The sequence below is a fragment of the Ambystoma mexicanum genome, chromosome 1q (assembly GCF_040938575.1).
Source record: "Ambystoma mexicanum isolate Mex_15411 chromosome 1q, UKY_AmexF1_1, whole genome shotgun sequence".
NCBI classification, from domain to species: Eukaryota; Metazoa; Chordata; class Amphibia; order Caudata; family Ambystomatidae; genus Ambystoma; species Ambystoma mexicanum.
The window spans coordinates 1,462,629,503-1,462,651,815 of record NC_090922.1 but is presented as its reverse complement, the minus strand read 5'-3'; the positions used below and the strand labels follow the sequence as shown (position 1 = coordinate 1,462,651,815).

The 22,313-nt window shown below is 46.2% G+C and overlaps 1 protein-coding gene across 1 annotated transcript in view; it reads right to left on the bottom strand.

Moving 5' to 3' along the window:
• Positions 1-22,313, bottom strand: part of UROD (uroporphyrinogen decarboxylase) — a 268,002-nt gene that overhangs the window by 178,685 nt on the left and 67,004 nt on the right. The window contains exon 5 of the mRNA XM_069642357.1: positions 1,089-1,286. Coding sequence (XP_069498458.1) covers positions 1,089-1,286 — 198 coding nt within the window. The remainder of the gene's footprint in view (positions 1-1,088; positions 1,287-22,313) is intronic.

Below are 22,313 nucleotides of genomic sequence, written 5' to 3'. Positions count from 1 at the left end.
ATTAAACTAGGGAATTGCAATATGCAGGTGTCTGCCCCTTGATGTCAACTGCACTGCCCAGTTTATGCTGACCAGTGGCATCTGTAGAACAAAGAATGCATGGAGCACAAAAATATTGGTTATTTATTTGTCGTAAATCTGCAAATGCTCCATTGCATCTGCAATACAAGGTACCGCCATGGTGATCACTTTAAATAGTCTGCACGACAGCTTGGGGACAAGACTACCACACAAATTAAAGAAGGGGAGGGGAAAGTGGAGAGTATGGGCCAGTAGTTATGGCCGAAGGCTATTGTCTTTTAGCCCAATTGCTGCAACACAAAGTCAACACGCCCAAAGGCCATGACTACTTGCCATGGCATCAAATTATTAAATAGGGAAGGGGACAAGGACCACAACCGCAGGCCATGGATGGCCAGTGGACCACAGTCCTTTTGCTGAATTGTGTTAACTTGGGCAGAGGTCACGCTGGTGGGACTTGATCATTTCTTCCTGAGGGGGATATTGGCTGTGGTCTTTTAACCTAATTGTTCCAGAGTGGAAAGTGGCTACGGCCAAAGGCCATTGCCGGGGGAGGTGTAAAATCCGGTTATTTACTAGCGAGGGGGTACGGGCCACAGCTAGAAGCCTAAGGCATTAAAGAGGGCAATGGCTAGAGGGCCAATGGCTTTCATTGCAACGGTTGCACAGTGGCTATTTCCCACGGACATCTAGCCGTGGCGAGGTGGCCCTGGAGAAGGTATAGCATGACAAAACCTTTTATTTCAGTGAAAACAACATAGTTGAGACAAGAGGTAAGATGAAGCAATTCATCACGACAAAACTGATGAAATTGAGTGGCACAGGAAGTGCCAACAACCTTAAAATTGAGGTTGCCCCGTTGTTCAGCCACTATGAAATCACAGCAGGGATCAACAATGATATTTAAAAAAATACATCTACAAGGTGATCACATGGGTAGTATAGCTCAGTGGCAATGCACTCGTCTTCAAAGCAAGATGACACAGGGCAACACAGGTTCAATGAGCGTCTGCGTAGTGTAGAGGTGCTTTCACACAAGGTGGTGGAGAAAGGTAAAGAATACTTACGGGTGCGCCAGTAAATCCAATGAGCGGCACCTTCCCCTCCAGCATGTGTCGGGTCAACGTGATGGCTTCGAAAACATAGCCCAGCTCCATCGCCACATCCACGTTCATCTTCAGCTTGAGCAGATCCTCTGCATTTTTCAGGGGCTCAGGGAAGGTTGGTCCTTTGCCGGGTAACATCACCACTTCCATGCCAAGAGCCTAAGGAAATCAACAATGCTTTCAGATAACAGCACATTCATTGCAGCAATCTATTCTGTGCCTTCCAATTCTTTTCCACAAGTTCTGCTCCTACATCATGTGCATAAAGACCTCACAAGGTATCTGATGTGCACTGCCACCACCTGCACAGTGAACACAAACCCAGAGACACAATATTGCATGACTAAAGGGATCCCATGGGTGCAGTGAGAAACCAGAAGGGGTCTCACCCGCTAGTCCCCGGGGATCTGTCATACGGGTGTGCAGGACACGGCCATTATTCTTGGATCCAGTTCCTGGGGGTGGACCAATGCGGGAGGATCACCTGGGTGAGGGGACTTCGGGAGTGGGAGACCGGATGGCGAGACGCGGTATCCACTTCCCAGTAACATCTTTATCCCATCCTACCCGGTAGGATATTTAGGAACTCTTCCTCCCCTCCCCCTTTTACAACACAAACACTTTCTCATTGACAGCCCGCTCTAAGGGAAAACAGACAAACACCCGAGCCGTGTACCACCCCCTCCCTGCACTTGTCTGCAATTACCTTGCACTTGCCACCAGCTGGCCCTATTTATTTATTTTTTATTCTACTTACCCTATTCTGCACTACCTCCCCTCCCCTTCCCCTTGCACTTTTTTCTTCCCCCTGCACTTGCGCGATCTGAAGGACACCTGGCCTAGTAGGATCGTTGTCTGTCTTCCCCTTGATCCTCCCTCCCCGCCTCGTCGCGCCTTGAAACACCTGTGTATAGGCGCGTTACAAATGCCATATCATATCATACCTGACATGTCCCAATACTATGGTCAGACGAGGTCAGGCAATTATCGATCATCGCTCACACCAGACTTCCCTCATACTTCCGCACAAGGACAAAAGGCGGAGCACGAGAACACACTGAGCGAGTCAAAGCACACGAGACAACATCAGTTCCAAGATGGCAGTTTAATGAGAGGAGAAAGACAGCGAAACAGAAGGGGGGAGGGGGGTCGCAAGGAGGGAAGTTCCCTTGACCTTTTAGACAAGAACCGTTACTTTCACAAAACCTCGAGAACAGAAAGCGTAAGACCAGGAAACCAGGCTGAAGAATCCTGCATTGTGTGTCAGAGGTGCCCAGGGCCCTCCCGCGCCAGTAATCAAAGTGGGGAAAATCGCCAGCCACAAAGCTTCTTCAGTGAAAGCAACACAGCCTTTGAGTTGATGAGACCGATACAAGACCGGTCTGTGTTGAAGCCAAGGTTGCAAGCAGCAACATTGTATGGCGAAAGCTGGAACAAACATTGTTAAAACGTATGTGATAAGAGACACGAATGAAGTTAAACTGTTGATGAGTGATTGAAATGTAAAGCAAGCTACAATACATTTCACAGGGTGGTCCGGCACTGTGTGGGTGCTCAATCGACGGTCTCTGTAAGGTACCCACCTGAGAAGTGATAAAAGTAGATAAAGCTGGCCCGAACTCGGCGGAGGGAAATCAATTGAAAGAGAACTAATAAATGTGAATCGAAGTGGTCCTGCGACGGGCCAAGTCAAATCCTGTGCACAGTCGAAAGTCTTCAATGAAGTAGAGAAAGTTTGGAAAAGTACATGGATTTGGTCAGAGACCAGCAGAGGGAGATTAATTGAACGCTTTGTGTTAAAGTGGGTCTGAGCCCGGCGGAGGGGGGACTGGGGTGAATCGAAAATCACCCAAGCAGTTTTATTTATTTATTTATTACATTTATATAGTGCGCAGGCAGCCCAGGGGCATTGTGGCACTGTTACTTGTAAGGAGACTTAGTTACAATGGGTACAGTTGCGCCTTGGGTTACAGTGAGGCGGTGACCTGTGATCAGATATCGGTGGTATCATACAACATAATACAACATACATGATATTCATGAGGGCTTGGTCGTATGGTGTTGGTTAGGTGAACAGGGTAGTTTTCATGGCTTTACGAAAAGCAGTCAGTGAGGGTTCAGAGCGCAGGGAGGCAGGAAGGGTGTTCCAGTGTAAGGCAGCGAGGTACGGGAAGCTGGAGCCCCCTGCTCTGGCTCTTTTTACCCTGGGTACTGAGAGCATGTTGGCATAGGGTGACCTAGTGGGTCTTGTGGAGGAGACCTGGTGGATCCTCTGGGATAGGTAGACTGGGGCGGTGAGATGGATGCATTTGTGGGTGATGCTTAGCGCTTTGAATACGATCCTTTCCGTTATGGGGAGCCAGTGAGAAGCTTTTCTAGCAGCGGTGATGTGCTCTCTCTTGGCAATGCCTTGTTGTAAATGCGAATCCTGAGGAGAAAGGAACTTTTGAATGTTTGTCACTTCAGGTCCTCTGAAGTAAGAGACTTTGAATGGCAGAGCAACTTTGACATAGAAGGCCCCGATACCGAGATCTGAACTGTACCCTTGTGCTAGAGAAGCCAAAGACTGTGCTAAGCTTGAATGTGCTGCCTTGTCCCGTGCTGAAAACGTCAGAAAGGGAGGCAAACGGGTTGAATATGCGGAAATATCATTTCTTGAACACTTTTCTTTTATATAACATTGTTTCCCACACTATTTGTATTCAGAAGTAAGGATTGGCAATAGGTTTATTACTATAGGCCCTTTTATTTTGACAAGACACCACTAGGACTGTCAGAGGCGTAGACAGGGTAGGGCCTGAGAGGCAAGGCCCGCTCAAAATCTGTAAATGCCCGCTCAGCAGCGCTGTGTGGGCATTTACAGATATTTTTGTCAGTGCAGTGTGCCCAACTACATTAGCTTCAGGCAACATTTGGTAGACAATCCTGGCTATGCCTCCAAGGACCGTGTTATTGTTTAATGGTCTTAGCTTGCTCCCATCTTTAGATTTAGGATTAGATAGGCATTTTTCAAACCCAGTTGAAGTTCAATAAACACCCTTGAACTGTGATCACTTGTGTCTGTCTTGCTGTTTAATACCATGCCTTCTTTACAGTGCTCCAACCCATGGGTGTAGTGAAACGCAGGTGGAATGCCATTGCAGCCAAATGTAGTTTTGGCCCTGGTTATCTAGTGTATTGAAATTACATTTAGGTCTTCTAATATGATTCATATGCTTACTTTTAAGAACAACATATAAAACAAGGCCTGACAGTCACCAGTTTGGGCTTTACAAAAGATAATTTCTTTGGCCATGCGGGCATCCTCCCAGGTCCCAGGGGGAGGGACTGGAAACGGTCTGCAGTGCCACAGGAGAAGAGCATAGCATCCCGGCAACACCCATGTTCCAGTCCGGGCCTCATTGTGCCCACTCTATTGCACGCCACTATTCATCTTCATATAATATTTCCATTGGCTCCCTTGGTTTCGTAAAAAAGCGCCACACACGTCAAAACTAAAAGTGACCCTAGGGCGCCACCAACATGACAAAACTATGTAGCCTCACCACATAATAGCAAAAACTAAGGGTGGTACAAATGTGTCAAAACCATGCAGCCTGAGGACACCACCAGTCGTTTTTTGTTTTAGCTTGCAATGCCATACCTCCACACACACAACCGATATTTTGCATAAGGTGCCACACATGAGCTAAAATGAATGACCACAGAGCTCCTTCTTATACCAATTGAGCTCAGGAACGTTGGCCATCTTGGAATACATCCAATCATTACCTTTATGCTGACAAAATGCTCAGTTTTGAATTTCCTCATGTTTAGGCCATGATAAATGTTGTATTGCCCATCACTACAAGAGATATTAGTCCATGAGAATATAAAAATTGTTCTTGACCACTTACAAGCTCCATGGACACATTCAATTTAGTTTAACCCAACCATACACTCAAACCCCTGCTTTCATTGCCTTACTCAAATTATTAATTCAAACATCTGTGTTGCAGATAAATTGAGGAATTGTGACCAAATATGATTTGAAGACTTGTCTAAATCTAGCACAGCTCTCAGAGATGTTGAACTATGTGTGCCTCTATTCTCTTTTCTTAGTGGGTAGAGGTTCATGGTCAGCTGCTTGCCACACTTTACAGTCTCTTTCCTCACGTGATTTATAGGATGTCGGCTCTCGGGACTCTTCTTCAGGACTTGCACTTTCAATGATTTACTTTCTCTTGGTAGAGGACTGTTCTATGAACACCTTTTCAATCAATATGTTACCAAAACATCACTCATCTTCTAGTCTCTCAAGAGTGGCTTTGTCTGGACCATGTATCTCAACATGAATTGAAACCCACTTTGCACTTTCCCTGGAATGGGCATTGGATTTTCATACTCGGTAAATAAAATTATTTCTCAGATTGTTCCGGCCATTTGCTTTTCTTCGAGAACAACACTTCCCAGTAGACAGGTCACCTGTCATTTCTCAAAACAGTCCTCATTGACTGTTGCTCATTCTTCTAGTACGCAGTCCTACAGACAATGTAATAATAACTTACTTACAATGTTCTTCTAGTCCTCCTTGGTCGAAACAAGCTGCTTCTTTGCCATTTCAGATCTTCTGAGACTACTGCTAGATCTTCTGCAACACAAATTAATGTCCCCTTTCCCATATCAGAATCTTGCTGGATTTGTTTGGCACATAGGTAATAACACGCCACAAACCATTGGTTACTCTTTCAATCTTCCATAGACATGTGCATGCTGGTACCAATGGTCAAAGTATTGCGAACCCCTTCTCTTACCACGGGCTGTTCACCTCTGTATCATTTCCTGAACTCCTTTTAGAACCGTTTTCCACTCTCTTCACCGTATTTGATGTTGCCATAGTGTCCCATCACTCTACTCCATGTCCTTGTTGTTTGACACTCTCCATGTCATAGGCCTCTGCTGGGATAATATGCCAGTTCTCACTGTTTCAACTCTTCTTGGTGATCGCCACATTGGCATTTGCGAGCTAGTCTGCTGTCCTGTGGCTTCACTGCTCCCCTCTGACTCTCCCCAATGACTGCTTTGCCAGCAGTTGCACCCGCTCCTTCCTCTTCGGCACAACAAATCAAAAACTTGTGAGCAGCCCGAAACATAGCCTATTTCGTGCTAGCTGCAAAACCACAACCCTTGGGTATTTCCAGTACAGTGTGAAATGTCCTTCGCCACCTTTTATTTGGGCAGTTTAGGTTCCCCCCTTTCTCCTGGTCTTCACCATTTGAATTCCATGTGCCTCAAAAAAGGTTCTCCAGTCTTCTTTGCTCATATTGTGACAGTAGAGATTTGCCACAACCTATAATTTACACAAGTAATGTCTTATGTATGGTTTCCGTCCTCGATTTCTGGAACCTGAATAAGGAGGTCCAGCTCACAAGAAACACAGTTGTTAAAAAGGTTTTAGCCAGTACAATATTTTAATTAAAGCTGAAATAGGTTTTAGTTTTATTGACTGAAACCAGTTTTAAAAATGCTGATCCGAATTGGCGCAAGCCTACAGAATGGCCAGTCCCCACACCAAGAATCATACAAGGAGTAGCTGTAAGTTTGGGCTATTAAGCAGTGTTTCCGCGCCACTTACAAAGCAAACAATTTTGGCATAGTAGCACTGAAAGGAGAGGAATCGACATTGTGTGGGCGTTAGGCTTTTTACACACTTTGACCAAGTTACCTGCCTGGTTCTGGGGACAGCGAGTATAGTGACTTGGGGAGGCCAATTCCTCCCACAGATGATGGGCCCATGCGTGGAATAGGCAGGATCCCCTGATCGCTCTTACTGGGTGCCCAGGAGATAGTCGCATTAATTCTAGCCACCGACCCAATTCACCACTTGCATAGTCTGCTGTGCTTTATAGCGAGTTCCAGAGCCAGAAAGCGGCCTAGCTCTTTACGAGAAAGGCTCCCTATAGTCAAAATAACATTTGCGTGCATTTCATTTTTCCAATCATATGCAAGTGCAGTAAAGGGACATCCCTGACGACAGTTCACTGCCTGAATACTGGAATCTCAAGGCACATTGTAACAATCTGAGAGCTCTCGCCAAACCAGGAACTGCACGCGAAGTGAAGTATCGCGGTTCACCGGCACATGAAACCCACACGGCCCGGGGGATACAACCCTTCTATTACAATGTGCAGCATTGACGGAGAAAAGACTGAAGGAACGCCAAACAAATATCGAGCCTGTAATAAAACAACAAGAATCCAAAATATGACTGGTTTCATTTCTGAATCACTTGTCAGCCCTCTGATCATTCCCCAAGCCACAGCTCAGTCCAAACACACTCAAGGAGGGTTCGAGGAATTAGAGGTTTCAAATTGCCAGCTGGTATTCATCTTTTGGCTGAGCCACCAAAACCTTATGTGACCAAAAGCCAATCCCACTCCACCATTAATTTCTCCTAACTTGGGCAGACACGCTGTGAAAGGCCTACCCGGGGGGAAGGGACCAGAGTATTAAAACCCAGCTCCAGTTACTGAGGGTGGGTTGCGGGAGCAGGTTGTGGCTGGCAATTGAAGGAGATTGGAGAACAATACAAGAAAGACTGTGGGGGAGTGGAGGCTGTTGGAGAAAGGGAGAGGGTTGGGGGGGGGGGGAGAATTAGCCAGGAGGCGGTGGCAGTAAAGAGTTGGAGGAGGTGGTAACACTAGGAGGAGGAGGAGGTGGAAAAACTGCCAGCAGCAAAATCATCAAAAAGGCAGTGACAAAGCGACAGGAGGAGGGAACAAGTAGGCTGGGTTGGCCAGAGGCAGGTTGAGAAGATGGAAAGGCATACGTAATTCAGCCAGGGAAAGCAGAGTAGTGGCGAACCTAGGAGAAAAGCGGTTCAGGGGTGCTACCCAGAATGTGGAAAAGGGGCTTGGGAATACAGACTATTAGTGGGGAGCCCTGGCTTCATGTTTAACCCCTGGCTAAGCTAAAGTTGTACCTACAGTAAGTATAAGTTATGCAGTGATGTATTAAGATAGAATGTCAAACAGCTAACAGTATCTGAACTGTGGGAGGACATGTAGGGAGTTGGATAGCTGTGGAACCTGGAAAAGCCTGCATCTAGCTAGCCATCAAACACCAGCCACCACCCAGAGACAGGAAGACATGTTGTCCAAGGCGGAGATTATTATTTTGGTTATGTAGGAGATCGTCAAGTTTGCTACAATGTGAGAGGAGGCGATTTGAACAAGGCTCTAACTCAGTTAGAACAGATTTGGGTCCATAGACTAGACACGGTACAATCGGGCCTCAACATATCTGTGGAGTGGACATCCTTTTTATAAACTGATGTATGTTCCCTGCAACAAAATATTTTTTGGATAACACTGCACCCAGTTGTCAGAAAATTAGAGAGATGAGACTATTCCAGAGCACAACTCTCCTGGGTAGGGCAACACTCATTTTGATCCCGTTTTTATCCTTCAATACTTCCATCAACATTCATGTACTGTGACTTATACCAAAAAACTGTGGAAATAAGTTGTGAATCACCTTTGTACAACTCATGTATGTTTAGCTAAACCGAATGCATAAGGGACAACCGATGGGCTAATCCAACATGTCCCCCCCTTTCCTAGACACACACCACGACCTGGTATTGATCCAAGTGATGACAGATGGTATTTTAATTTGGGTAAAAGAAGGACATGTACCCGGACATCATCTAAGCACCATATCTGAGTTTCGGACACACCATAGCATTTCCTACACAGCATTGCCCACACGGGATCTGGTCTTTCTTGCCTCCATGACAAATGTCCCAAGTACATACGCACTAGTACTCGTAACATTAAACTCACCAACGTCCATTGATCAACCCGAAATGGCTGTTGCTACTTGCAACAGCTTCACTTGGCTATGGTGGCCCGATTGCTGCACAATGGTTCGTGCCAGTATTCCGCCACAGATCATGACCATTTTTTGTGCATTTCGAGAGGAGTTTTGGGCTTTTGCACCGTTACCATGGCAACGGGTATAAACATATGGCCCCAAATTGCACTACAATTAAATAGCCCATAGTATCTCTTCCAACACTTGAACATCAGTATAATCATACTACAGACTGTTTTTGACTAAAGTATCCCACCAGAAGCAGACACCATTCTAAAATGGCTGCCGAACTATGTAACAGCGGCTCCTAGCAACGGCGTCCTCAGTGCTGGGTTACCGTGCTAGCTAGCGGAGCAGCCGACAATACGCCTCGCGTTCCCTGTGTCCACATCACATCCCTGAGGCATGCTCTTGTCGATCTGACCGACTGCAGGGGCGCATACACGCTCGCCACAATAAGGTATGTGATCAATGCCCACACCGGCACTCTCGTAAACATGCCGATGCCCGCGCATTAAATAACATGGAACCTGACACGTGCCTGTATGTGTTTTTACACCTAGGGCATGTCCCCAAGTTTTCTGCTGAAACCGATGAATAATTCCTCCCTGCGGCTACCACAATATAGGTAAGCCTGCGTTGTTAAGTTGTGTAATATGTACCAAATGGTATTTTGTTCGATCAAGACAAAGTAATAGATACAGTAATCTATTCCGAGTTGATCAGTGCATACACTGATATCAGCTTCTTTTCACGCCCTAAACATAACAGCATAAACCCTGATGCTGTTTATTTTTTTCTGCTCTTCCCCAAGGGCACATTTATGAAAAGTACGTTGAAGCATACAATTAAGTCTACTTCGCGGCTGCCTTAATATAGGTAAGATTGCACCTTTTGTGTTGCACAATATGTACCAAATGGTATGTTCTACCCTGGACTAAGCGGACTAATACACTTAGCATTCCCCCCCACCCTTTGTTGCAATTAGGTGTCCACTGTGACAACTACGCAAGGGCACTATCGGCCTCGGGACCACCTTCTACCTTTACGTCTGTGGCTTCACTCATGTTTCCACAGGTAAGTGATGTCCACCAACTACATGAAAGACATCAAGTGATTCATTCACGCGTTTTCTCGCTATTATGCCGGGAGCTTTCCCCGCACTATCCCTCATTCATCTTACAGCACCATCTGAACATCCAGACTACATAGTCTTCCTCTCTCCTGACGAAGGCCCTAGGAAGAAACTGGCTCAAACAGCCCCGATATAGGGCCGAAACACCAGGTGTAGACGAATTTTCCCTCCAAAACAGTGTCATCAATGTTTACTGTTTCACACCAACATATGTACTGTATACTTGTTTTTCACTTGTTTATCGGATTCTGACCCCTGTCGTTCCTCTTAGGTATCGACAGTAGAAATTGTATTATGTCGTTTGTATAGAACTACATGCAAGAGAACCAACTTGCTTTTGTTTTATGTGCAAACTGGTTGCTTGTCTTTCGTGATTAATGATGTTCAGTACTATACCTAAACCATGAAGAAAGTAGATACCAAAAACTATATAAAAATACTTTTATTGGAAATTTAAGTGTGGTTTGTTGCAATTCAACGTGCGAATGGTTGAATGAACAGTAAGGGGTGAAGCTCTCCATTGTTTTCCTCGACCCTTTCATTTGTGTTTATATTCCCTCTGCCACCCCCTTGCCTCGTCGCACCTTGAAACACTTGTGTATAGGTGGGTTATAAAGGCCATATCATATCATGCAGTCACCACGGTATCTGTACAATACGGACGGAACATTCCCTTCAACGGGTGGGTCCAGATTGCTAATGGACTGAGTATGACACTTCTAGAAGGCACTTACAGATGCCATGCCCCTAGGTCCAGCCATCAGATGAGTGAATGACATAAGGGGCGACGTTTTGACTGTCGCCTAGTCATGCTGGTCAAGGCCCTCCTCTTCAACCATGGCTTAGAATTTGCAAGTGGAGGCAGGTGTCTGGAGGTGCATAAATAATTGACAAACTACTTCCCTGGGCACTGTTTGCCCCCAGTAAAATGCTGCAGGCAATGACTTGCGCCTACCTTTTTGAGTTAATCTATGGCCGGAACCCTGAAATGACCTGGACATGTTAAAGGAAGGCTAGGGAGGAGGTAATGGCAAAGGAAACAAATCCAGAGAATTCATCCAGTCACCCCAGAAGCCAACTGAGGACCATCCAATGCTTTGCCTAACAGGAGGTGCAGGTCAGCCAAGAGAAGCAGAAATAACTATGTCTGGGGAGTACAACTGAAACGCTTAAAGGTTGGCGACATACTGCTCGTTCTGTTACCCATCATGGAAAACAAGCTTGTGGAAAGTGGTCATAAGACAGATCAAGTGTACCACATGAATTGTGCAAAAGACTGGTGGCACCCAGAGGACCTCTCATTGATTAACCCTCTGCTTCTAAATGTCAACTAAAATCCATTCCATTAGGCTCACAGATTAACATATCTCCCGATAGAGCAGAAAGAAGATTTCCAGGTCTCCCTTTAAAACTTCAGAGGTCTTCTGTTTGTGACTAAGAAGGAAATATGGTTTAGTCCATCAGATTGAGACCACCCCAGAAAGTCATTCACAATACAGCTCTATCGTCGGCCAGAGGAACAAGAAAAGTAAGAAGTCCAGAGAACAAACCCGTTTTGGGTAATCAAACTATCAGGGTCACTGGTCTTTGCTAATTATTCTGGTCTCCAAGTCAGATGGAACCTGGGGGTTCTGCGCAGACTATGGCAAGAGCAAAAAGATATTGAAATGTGATGCTACCCGATACAAAGTGTAAAAACTGGAAACGTTTCCATGTGGATCAAAAAGGGGTTTGCAGCAAACAATGTTTTTCTGATTATGTACAATACATAAGCAATGGAATTTGTATCACTATTGATCCACAGGTTACAGCAATCGTCCAAGGCGGCTTATCCCAGCTGCACATGCTACACCGCTTCTTACCTTACTTAACATTTTTTTTAATACTATCCAAACTAGACTAAGCAAACAGCCATCATCTCGGACACCCATATTACCTAATGAGGAAAGTTCAAAATGCAGCAGCAAGACTACCAAACAGAATGAAGCGATTTCAACAGATCACACCAGCATTATGTACTCACCACTGGCTATCCATCAGAAAAGGGTTCCTTTCAAAACCTTGTGCATCTCCCATTGTACATACCATGGAGGAGGGAGGGTCTTCCTCCTTCAAAAGTACATTTCAACATTACATTCCTTCCAGAACACGGACCAGCAATGCTGCAATAGTAGCAGTGCTTTAAATGGCCCGGTATTACCCGGCTCTCAGTACCTGCACTTCTTATTTCAGAGCATTCAAGTACCTGCACTCCTCAATGCCTGAAAGAGTACTGGTACTAAACTATCTTACGAGGGGAAAGTGAAAACTTTTCATTCCCCTTTATCGCAACTTAAAGGACTATGCTCCTGCAGCCTTTGCTGGGGAAAGCAGCACCCCCACCCTCCTCCTCTCTCTGCCACCTGCAGTGCCTATAATGTCTCCTTCAGGGCACACCCTGTGGGACAAAAGGAGAGACAAATATGCTGCTACTGTACCCTCAGCACACAAGGCGTGGAACGCTAAAGAGTGTTTCACCTGTTACGATTGGTGTCCCTTGATGGAGCAGTGACTGATTTGGCAAGCCTGGGAAATTACTTTAAGATGTTTCTTTGTTATTAGCAGTGGCTATTTTAATATGTAAATGTTTAGGTAATTGAATTTATGATAGAAGGTTTTCGGCTGATACCTACCGGATTTCATATTAGGCAATGAAAGCGAGCAATAATAAAACTCATCTTCTGAAGCTTAGTTTACAGCTATGATATCTGCTGGTTTGACGCGCAAAAAAGAAAGTCTCATTTAATTTAATAGATATTCAAACTTAACACAATACCCAACAGCAAACTGGAAGTTTGTGTGAAAGAATCCCAGATACACTCCGTTACCAAAATGTGTGATCCTCGGCACATAATTTAATCTCACTGAGGATTGCCTCCACACATGGTGTGTCTAAGGCATGTGTGCCCAAGGTAATGTGCCTAAACAACCCGAGCTGAAAACGGTGTATTGGAATGTCTGGCTTCCTAGCTTGGCGAGTACCTGCACTGAATAGTAGTAGTCCACAACTTCAACAAGGAACGGCAAGGAGGATCCTCTTTCGGTTCTGACCCCGAAATTGTGAAACACCCTACCCAAACCGCTCTGCCTGGAGGAGTACCACCTGCATTTCAGGAACCTGCTCAAGACTTGACTTTCCAAACGTTATCGGTGCTTCTGCCGTCTCCAAGATGCGGGTGTAATATTGCTCATGTGGTTAGGAGTTGGATTACTAAAGGATTATTGGTAGCTGTTAAACAGGTGTTAAAAGTGTGGAAAACGAGGAAGAAACCTGTTCTGGAGGATTGGCTATGTGACATGAGGATTCTTTCAAGGTATGAGAAGTGCTTATTTTGTAAACAGCAAAAATGAGAAATTTATGAGGAAGTTTGGGGACCTTTTAATTAATTTTATGGAGGTGAATGATTAATTGTCGAGTGTGGGTGTTTTTGAGGGTAGTGTGGATATGTGTTCTCTATCTTGTCTTGTTTGATTTAGTTTGTCTTGTTTTTTTTATAGTTTTGTAATATTTTGAAGGATCTGAATTGGATTGTTTTTAATGTACTCATTTCTTCTTGATCTTACTGATTTCAATGATTGATTGTAATTCATGAATGGAAATTATAAATAAAGTCTTCAAAAAAGAATATTAGCAAAGTGACTAAACCAGTGCACCTTGGGCTAATTCACAAAAATCAGTTTTCAAAACATTTGGCACTACCATCTCTGAGAAATAAATTTGACTCATGCAACTTCTGCTGCACGACTCTGGTCTATCTTATAGCCCCTCCGGGACCTCTGCCAAACATTCCATTTGTTTTTTTGTTGTTGTTCTGCCTAATCCCTTCGTGCCCTCTCCCTGCTGCTTATTCCCACTTCCGTACTCCTTCCCTCCCGCCTCCCAGCCAGCCCACCTCTCCTGATTGGTAGTCTGTACCGGTCATAATTGACCCACCCAGGCTAAGAGCCCCAGGGCAATGGTCGGCTCCTACAGAGGGGGCTCCAGATCGTGTCTGCAGGTGTCCGCAGGGGAAGCCAGTGCCAGCCGTCAACCAGCAACTACTAGTAAGGCAAGTGTGGTTAAGGTGAGAGTAGAGCAATTACTCTTCTCGGGAAGCCCTACCACTTCACAAACAATCCTATCACAAATGCTAGCCTACGTTACCCTTTATTGAACTATCCAGACTGTCCCGTAATAATACTGTATACTCTGCCAGTCTAAAACGATTAGAATTGTCCCGGTTAGCATCTAGATAGTGTGCCCAAAAGACTACTGTGTTGTACTTTACCAGAATTGTCTCTCATTCAGATAGTGCGCCTTAGGTATTACTGTGTTCTTCTCTACCTATCGCACACACTGAGATCTATTGCGCCTCGATTACTACTGTGTTGTATTGTGCCAGTCTAAAACGCTTATAGAAATTGTTCCCGTTAGGCTATCCCCACATCTAGTGCGCCCAAGAGATTACTGTGTTGCTTCTGCCTGTCTCACACACTTAGGATTGTTGCACCTTAGTTACTAGTGTGTTGTATTGTGCCGTTTTAACACAACTAGAAATTGTTCCTGCTTCCCTATCTCGCATTGCCCGTATTAGCCTAGCCCGCATCTACTTAGTTCACCCTAGAGATTCCTGTGTTATAAGCTTCGTATTAGCATTGTAGCCATGATTCTACTATCTTAGACTCTGCCGATCTCAATCACTGAGATCATTCTGCCAGCCTGTTTCAAATCTAGATAGCAGACCCTTAGATATTACAATGCCGCATTCCCCCCAAGTCGCAAACACTGAGGATTATTCTGATTTAACCTTGAACATTTACTCAGTTTCTGACCCTGAAATCACCCCTAAGGTGACACTGTGATTTACCTACCTACGCTTCTAAATTAAATTGCTTCCACTCATCCCCCTACAACTACAAGTGCCGCCTGAGATTGTACTGTAATTCACCTGCTTACGTTCCTAAGCGCCCCTTCCTCATCTTGACCTCCACCCTATCCCAACCTGTTTATCCATCTCCCATGCCCATGGCGTCCAGATCATAGGCACAGGTTGTACATCCAGGGCCCATCTACCACCACTAGTTCATCAATCCCTAGCTTCCCAACACCAGATGGAGACACCGGCTCACAAGAATCCCCCTTTCGCACCCGTCCCGATCCCTAGAAACCCCTGCTCCCCCCCTCCTCACTCACCCCTCATGGCACCTTGCACGTGGTCTAGCACCCACCTTCGAGTCCCCCCTCAGTATCACCCCTGAGCACAACCCTAGAAACCTCCCCTCGCACTTCATTGCAGCCTATCGCCACTCGCCCACTACCACCATCCCGCATCCAACTCTAAACTAAGAGGTGCACTCTGGCGTGCCAATCACCTCCCTCCGCAGAACCCTACTCCCCTCCCCCTTCCCACCCAAACTCATCACCCTCCTCCCTCCCGCTGACCGCTATTGAGAACTCCATAATACCCCACACCATGACTCCTCACCCCCCTATCAAACTCCCAACCAAGAGGAGCCCGCTGGCGCTCCAAACAGCGCAAAGCCTCAACTTCTTCCGCTCCTTCCTTGCACCCTCCTATGAACATCCATCACTCCCTCCCTTTTGCTCCGGCATACCCTCCAGTCCCTCTCCCCCCAACCCATTAGAGAACCGCCCACCCTCTCGGACAACCCCCTTTTCCCCCTACCCCCTTAACCCACTCTAAACCCCTGCCAACAACCCTCCCTTCCCCCCTCTAAAAGCAGCACGTCTCGCCTTCTCAAGGACAGTAGCTTCATCTCCATCACCCTCCGACCCCCCTATTGCACCAAAAACCATGAAAAGTAAAAAAACGAGCCTGGTCCCCCTTCTTGACTTTCTACTCCTCACCACCTCTACCTCAACCCGGGTTTCCAACCTCTCCCTCCCTCACCCCATCACACCCCCCACTCGCCCTGCTTTATTTTTTATTTTAATTTTTTTTCCCTCTCTCTCTCTCTCCCCAGCACACCAGTCCCCCGAACGCTTCGAGACTCCCTCAAACTTCTAAACCCACTTACTGAACATTTGTCAAATCACCCGCCACTCGTCGACTCTACCCACACCCCTCACATATCCTCCTCTGCCCACCTACACTTCCCAGCCTCCACCGATGTAACCCCATCTCCCGTCAATCAGAATCCGCTGGCACCCTACCCCTCACTACACCTCCTCTCCCTGTCTCAACAACCCAGAATGCCCCACCTCCTCCCCCCCCCAATCTCCCAAGCTTCTCATGCTCCCACCCCGATGACCTCCTCCAAGACCACTCCCCCCACCGAAGTCAACTGCATCCTTTTTAATGCCTGCTCTGTAGTGAAAAACAGACACAGCATCTTCGACCTCCTCTCCTCTGACAAACTGGTTCTAGTCTTTATCACCGAAACCTGGTTCTCCAACGGTTTGCCCCTGTTGCACATGAAGCATTCCACGGCTATTAGCTCATCCCGCACAATAGGCAGCCTTGGAGTCCTCTTCAATTCTCATTTCTCTGTCTCACTCGTCGAATCTCGGACATGCATTCCATCATGTGAATCCCTTCTAGTTAAACTATCGCCAATTCTGACCTTCTCCCACAGCTTCCAATTCATCTACAGACCCGCTGGTTACGACAGACATTTCTCAAATAACCTCTGTGATTCTGTAGCCACCATTCACGTAAATTCCCCCTCTCTGACTCTCCTAGGAGACTTCGATATCTTGTTGGAAATTCCCACCAACCCCATGACCCATCCACTGGTCGACAGTCTTGATGCGCTCAACCTCTCATTTCATATGAACGGTCCAACCCACGCAAGGGGGCACACACTTGATGCAATCTTCAGCTCCCATGACCCGATTCATCCATCCCCTCCCAAACTACGTATCTGGTCCGACCACTTTGTCATCCCTTTCTCCATCCTCACCTCTGCCCCACACACCAACTGACCCCCCCCCCCCCCCAAGAACTCAAATGCTGGAACAAAGTAAAGATCCTACCTGAACTTGCCCAAGCCCTACTCCTTAGGTCCCCCTACAATGCCCCCACCAGACAGATCCTTTACCATCGACTCTTTGCTCAATGAACTCAATGAATCACTAATTCCTCTCACCCCCTCACGCCTGCTTCCTCACACAATGGGCCATTCCCCAAATGGTTCACGCCCAAACTGAGGAACGCCAAAAAACAAAATAACTCTCTGGAATGCAAATGGCGAGCATTAAAAACCGATTCTCGTTGCACCACTGTAACTAAGAAATCCGTAAAAACCAAAAAAGCCTATTACAACAAATGAATTCTCAACTGTGGAAACCGCCTCAAAGAACTCCATAGAATCATATCTGAATTCGTCAAACCCACCTGCACCTCTACCCAATCAACCCCATCTCAATCACTCTGCGACTCCCTCTCCCTACACTTCTACACCACGCTCTTGACAGGCCGACCTCCCTTAACAAACTGTCCCTCCTCTCCCCCCTGCCCCCAACAACCGACCATTTCAACAACTCCCGCACCACCCTCCGCCCGACCCACAATTCCCCCACCTTTGACTCCTTCAGACCCATCTCCAGAGACGTGTTTCTAGACCTACTATCTGATAGCAAACCGTCTGGCTCTCCCCTTGTCCCCTGCCCCGCCTCTCTCCTAAAAGAAATATTCTCATCTACCTGCGCAGGAGAACATACAAGAACCATACTAAATGACTCCCTCAGCTCCAGGATATTCCACAATGCCTTCAAAATTGTGCATGTCAAGCCTCTTCTTAAAAAGCCATCCCTCGACATCAAACTACAGACCCATCTCAAACACCAGATTCCTTGCAAAACTCATCGACCGAACAGCATACTCCCAGCTAAACGCCTTTGTTGAATCCAACAACCTCCTCGACCCCGCAAAAATCAGGCTTCAGACCACGACATGGAACCAAAACCACTCTGACCTCGATCTGGGAGGATCTGAAGGTCACTGCTGACTCTGAGGGATGCTCTGCACTTATTCTCCTCGACCCCTCTCTGCAGCCTTTGACATGATTAACCACTCAATCCTCCTTGACCATCTCCACTCCCTTGGAATCTGAGGCACTGCTCTGAAGTGGATCGCCTCCTTCCTCAGCAACAGGAAACAATTAACCCCCCCCCCCCTTTGTCTCAGCTGCTCGCTTAGGTAATACTGGAGTCCCGCAAGGCGCATGTCTAACTGCTCTCCAATCCAACCTCTATATGTCCACCCTTCCTGGAATCATCTGCTTGCACAACATCTCGTGCTATAACTACGCTGACGATACCAACATCATCCTTAAAATCCACAATTCGGACACCAACCCCCAGCCCGACCTCGGAGACTGTCTTCTAGATATTGACCGATGGATAATGAATGAATAAACCACCTCCTCCTAAAACCGAAATCATGGTGTGCGGCAACACTGCCCTTCTACCTCATCCACTCCCTTGGCCCCCATCCCTGGGCCAATCCCCCCCTCCCCTCCGACACAGAAATAACCTAGGCTGCACTATGGCCTATCCCGCTCCCGTCAGATCAACAATGTATCTAAATGTTGTCACTACCATCTATTACTTCTCAGACGCATCTTTCCCTACCTCTCCTTCCCGAACAGACTTGCCACTGTTGGGTCTATTCAGACCCTCCAGGATTTTGCGGCATGAAATGGCAAATTTTGCGGCACAAACCTTTATTTAAGGCTGCGCTTTTGCAGCACAATTTCTATTGACTGGAGGGTGCAAGATTGGTACATTGCAGGAAAGAGGCCGTGCGCAACGCTACAGGAGAGCCAGGGTGTCAATATATGTATCTTTTGTATCAAAAAGGAAGAGTCCTAGATGTCTCTGGCCTGGCAGAACAGGGTTTGTTTTGGCTACATGTTTTCGTTTAATGTGCATGCCTATTTAATATTAACGTTATTAATCATTATGAGTTGTAATGCTGAAAATGTTGCCCTTCTATGTTGCCCAATTCCGCAAACACCCACACACCTCTCTCACCCAACACACACCACACGTCTCACCAATTCCCCATCACAACTTGTATTTTTGAACCTCACGCTCAGTCATACTCACATGCTCTGTCACACTGCCAAGTCACAATTTGCGCTCTCTAGTCCCTACCAAACTCCAAATCATACTCCCAACTCACACCGTATGCTCCCCAATTCCTCCCGCAGTATACAGTCCTACATTCTTGCATGCTACTTCTGCATCTTTCATCCTTTCTCCCATTCTATCACACTCTTCCCTCAACCTTTCTCCCAATCTGTAACTTACTGCCCCTTTCCGACCAACCCCTCTGTGCTTTTGGCCCACTACTACCCCTGAGCCCACGTTCCTTCCACTTTCTGTACTGCCACTCTCTCTCTCGGATTTCTGGCCCACTGCATCCGCTCTTCTTTCTTGCCCACCGCTTCCCCCTCTGACCCACTGATCTCCCTCTGACCCACTGATCTCCCTTTGCTTTCTTGCCTACCATGCCACAGCTCACCCATCACTCACCCTCTCACTCCTTTCTCTCAAATATTGTGACCATTTTTAAATTTTTGAAGAAAACTTTAGATTTTGACCTTAAAAAAACGGGGCATCTAATAATAGAGCAGAGTATGTGCTGTTTTTAGATAACCCATTTTTGGAAATAAGCAGGCCACCTTAATCTCAAAGGTGACCTGCGCATTTACACGGGGCTGAGCTGTAGCACCAATGATGCACTGGCCAGCTGCCTTGAATACGTTTGTGTTGGCAGCGCTCTATCCCTGTGTATTTCACTGTGACTTGCCCTTAAGGGGCCTGCCACTGTAAAATGCAACCCAAAAAAAACATTTCTATCCCATTTGGAGAACAGAAATGCAAGCGAGACAGCAGCTGTCGCACTTAAAAATGTTTTTTTTTTAAAAAAAAAAAGTTTTGCATGTGTCAGTAGGGTCAGTGAAGACCCTGTAAAGCAATGGCACCCCTCGTGCACGTATTTAAAGTGGCCTACAATTTCTGAACATTTAAAAGCACATCTTGCTTGTCAATTTGGGATCCGCTTTTAGATGCGCAGAAACGCCCTCTGATTTGCGCAAAGAATGGACGCATATAAGAAGCATCCATTCAGATGTCCTTTGTGGATTGGACTGCTCTTTTTTGCTCAAGTGATGAGATGTGCTTGCGCATTTCATTTCTTGAGTCCAAAAAAAAACAGTTGAGCAACTGGCCCCTTGATTATTATTTTTTTTTTTGCAAAAATAATTTGTGGGTGTTTTTTTTGCAAAAACAGCAATTTTTGCGGTTTTTGCAAAAACGGCTGTTTTTCGTGGCATTTTGCAGGATCGCAAAATCGCTATAAACTGGAGGGTCTGTCTATTGTAATGTCTAGACTTGACTATGCCAACTCCCTATACCTAGGAGTCCTGGATTACCATTTTAATAAAAACCAAAGAGCGCAAAATGCTGCTGCTAAACTGCTCCTCCCCCTGAGTCCAAGAGACCACACCTTTCCTGCTCTCCGAACCCTCCACTGGTTCCCAGTCGGACGAAGAGCCTGTGCATCACTCACCATGCAGTTAACAAGACCGTCCCATTATACCTGCAAGAAAAGATAAAACCATACCTCCCATCCCGCAGCCTAAGATCAAGCACCGCCCTCCTTTTAGTGATCCTTTTAGTGATCCGAACCACTAACTGTGTCAGGATTGGAGGATCCGCCTTCTCATCCTTGGCCCTGACTCTGTGGAACTCGCATCCCCCACATATTCGACACACCCAAGACTATATGACATTCCGCAAAGCTCTAAAAAACGTGGCTCTTCCCATAACAACAACCTCAACCTTCTGAAGCGACTACATTTCTAAACAACCCAATGACTAAATACACAATGGAACTCCCAACCATGTCATCAATGAATATGCCCATTCATTTGGCGATAAACAACCGTATCCCTGAAATGCAGAATAATGATCTCCTTGGGTCATAACCCCCCCCCCCCGCAATTCCCATGATGCCGCTGTATCCCCAGCCGGTCCGTATTGTCGCTGTGTGCCCCCGCCCCCGGACTCCCCGTGATATCGCTGTGTACCCTGTGATGTCTCTATTTTCCCAAAAAGAGGAGTTCAAAGGCATCCTGGCTCAGCGCTGCCGTGATCTCCAAAATGTAAAACTGCAAAAGAAAATGTTCTGCGTTTAAAAACGACCTTACACTGGTGCCATGTTCATCTTTAAACCTCACACAGTTTGGTTCCAGCAAAACACAGCCATGTTCATCCATATTCAGGTTGTACACCAGCAAATGGAGGCATTCCTCACTGAATGGCATGTTGTGCCAAGCAAAATCTGTGAAGAGCAGAGAAATTCATTTCAGTCCGCACAGCCAAGCGTTTACTTTTGTAACAATTTAACCCATGTAAAACACTTCAAAAGAAAGCTCTTTCTCCCTGGCTATGCGTCAATTACAAAAGAAAACTATTTCCAGCATCTTTCTGTACTCTGAAATTGACCTGATATGGGGATTTGGTTTAAATGTATAATATACTTATTTACTAAAGACTTGGTTTCTGTGAAACAAAGAAATAAATGTCTGTTTGAAAACAGCAAAATAAAAGGGGCCGGGGCAGGAAATTCAAAGGCACTAAACCTTCCTGGGACGGAATCTCCCCCACAAACTATGAAAGGGCCAAGATGTGAGAATTCACGACCTCGTCAGACTGACCGTCTTTTCTGCAGCCAGGAACAATGCACAAATGGGAACTGGCCTTGTTACGGGCAAGTGTGAATTCCTTGTGACACCTCTCTTTAGCTGTATCTGCCAGAATGAAAGGGTGCTATAGTAACCCTGCTGCCCAGAACTGACACAGAGGGGGCAGGCTGGCTGTGGACATTTTAAGGACTGCCCTCCAGTGACAGATGCCATCCTTTTGATTTCAAAGACGTTTTGCATTAAACTGTCATGCATTCTGGTCATATTACCTCTGGACCTGGAACAACATCTTCACGCAGGACGAGTTATGCTCATAGAACTGCTAGACCGTTCTATTCTAAATGGAGATTGTTTGATGCACTGCCGGGAAAACGACGTCTGCATTATTCCTGTCGTTAAATTCACGTGATTCAGGTTAGTCACGTGTGTTATGGTAGTACGTTCATAAGCAGCGTGGATACGTTGCTCGTTGCTTCCGATTGAACCAATATGGCGTTTGG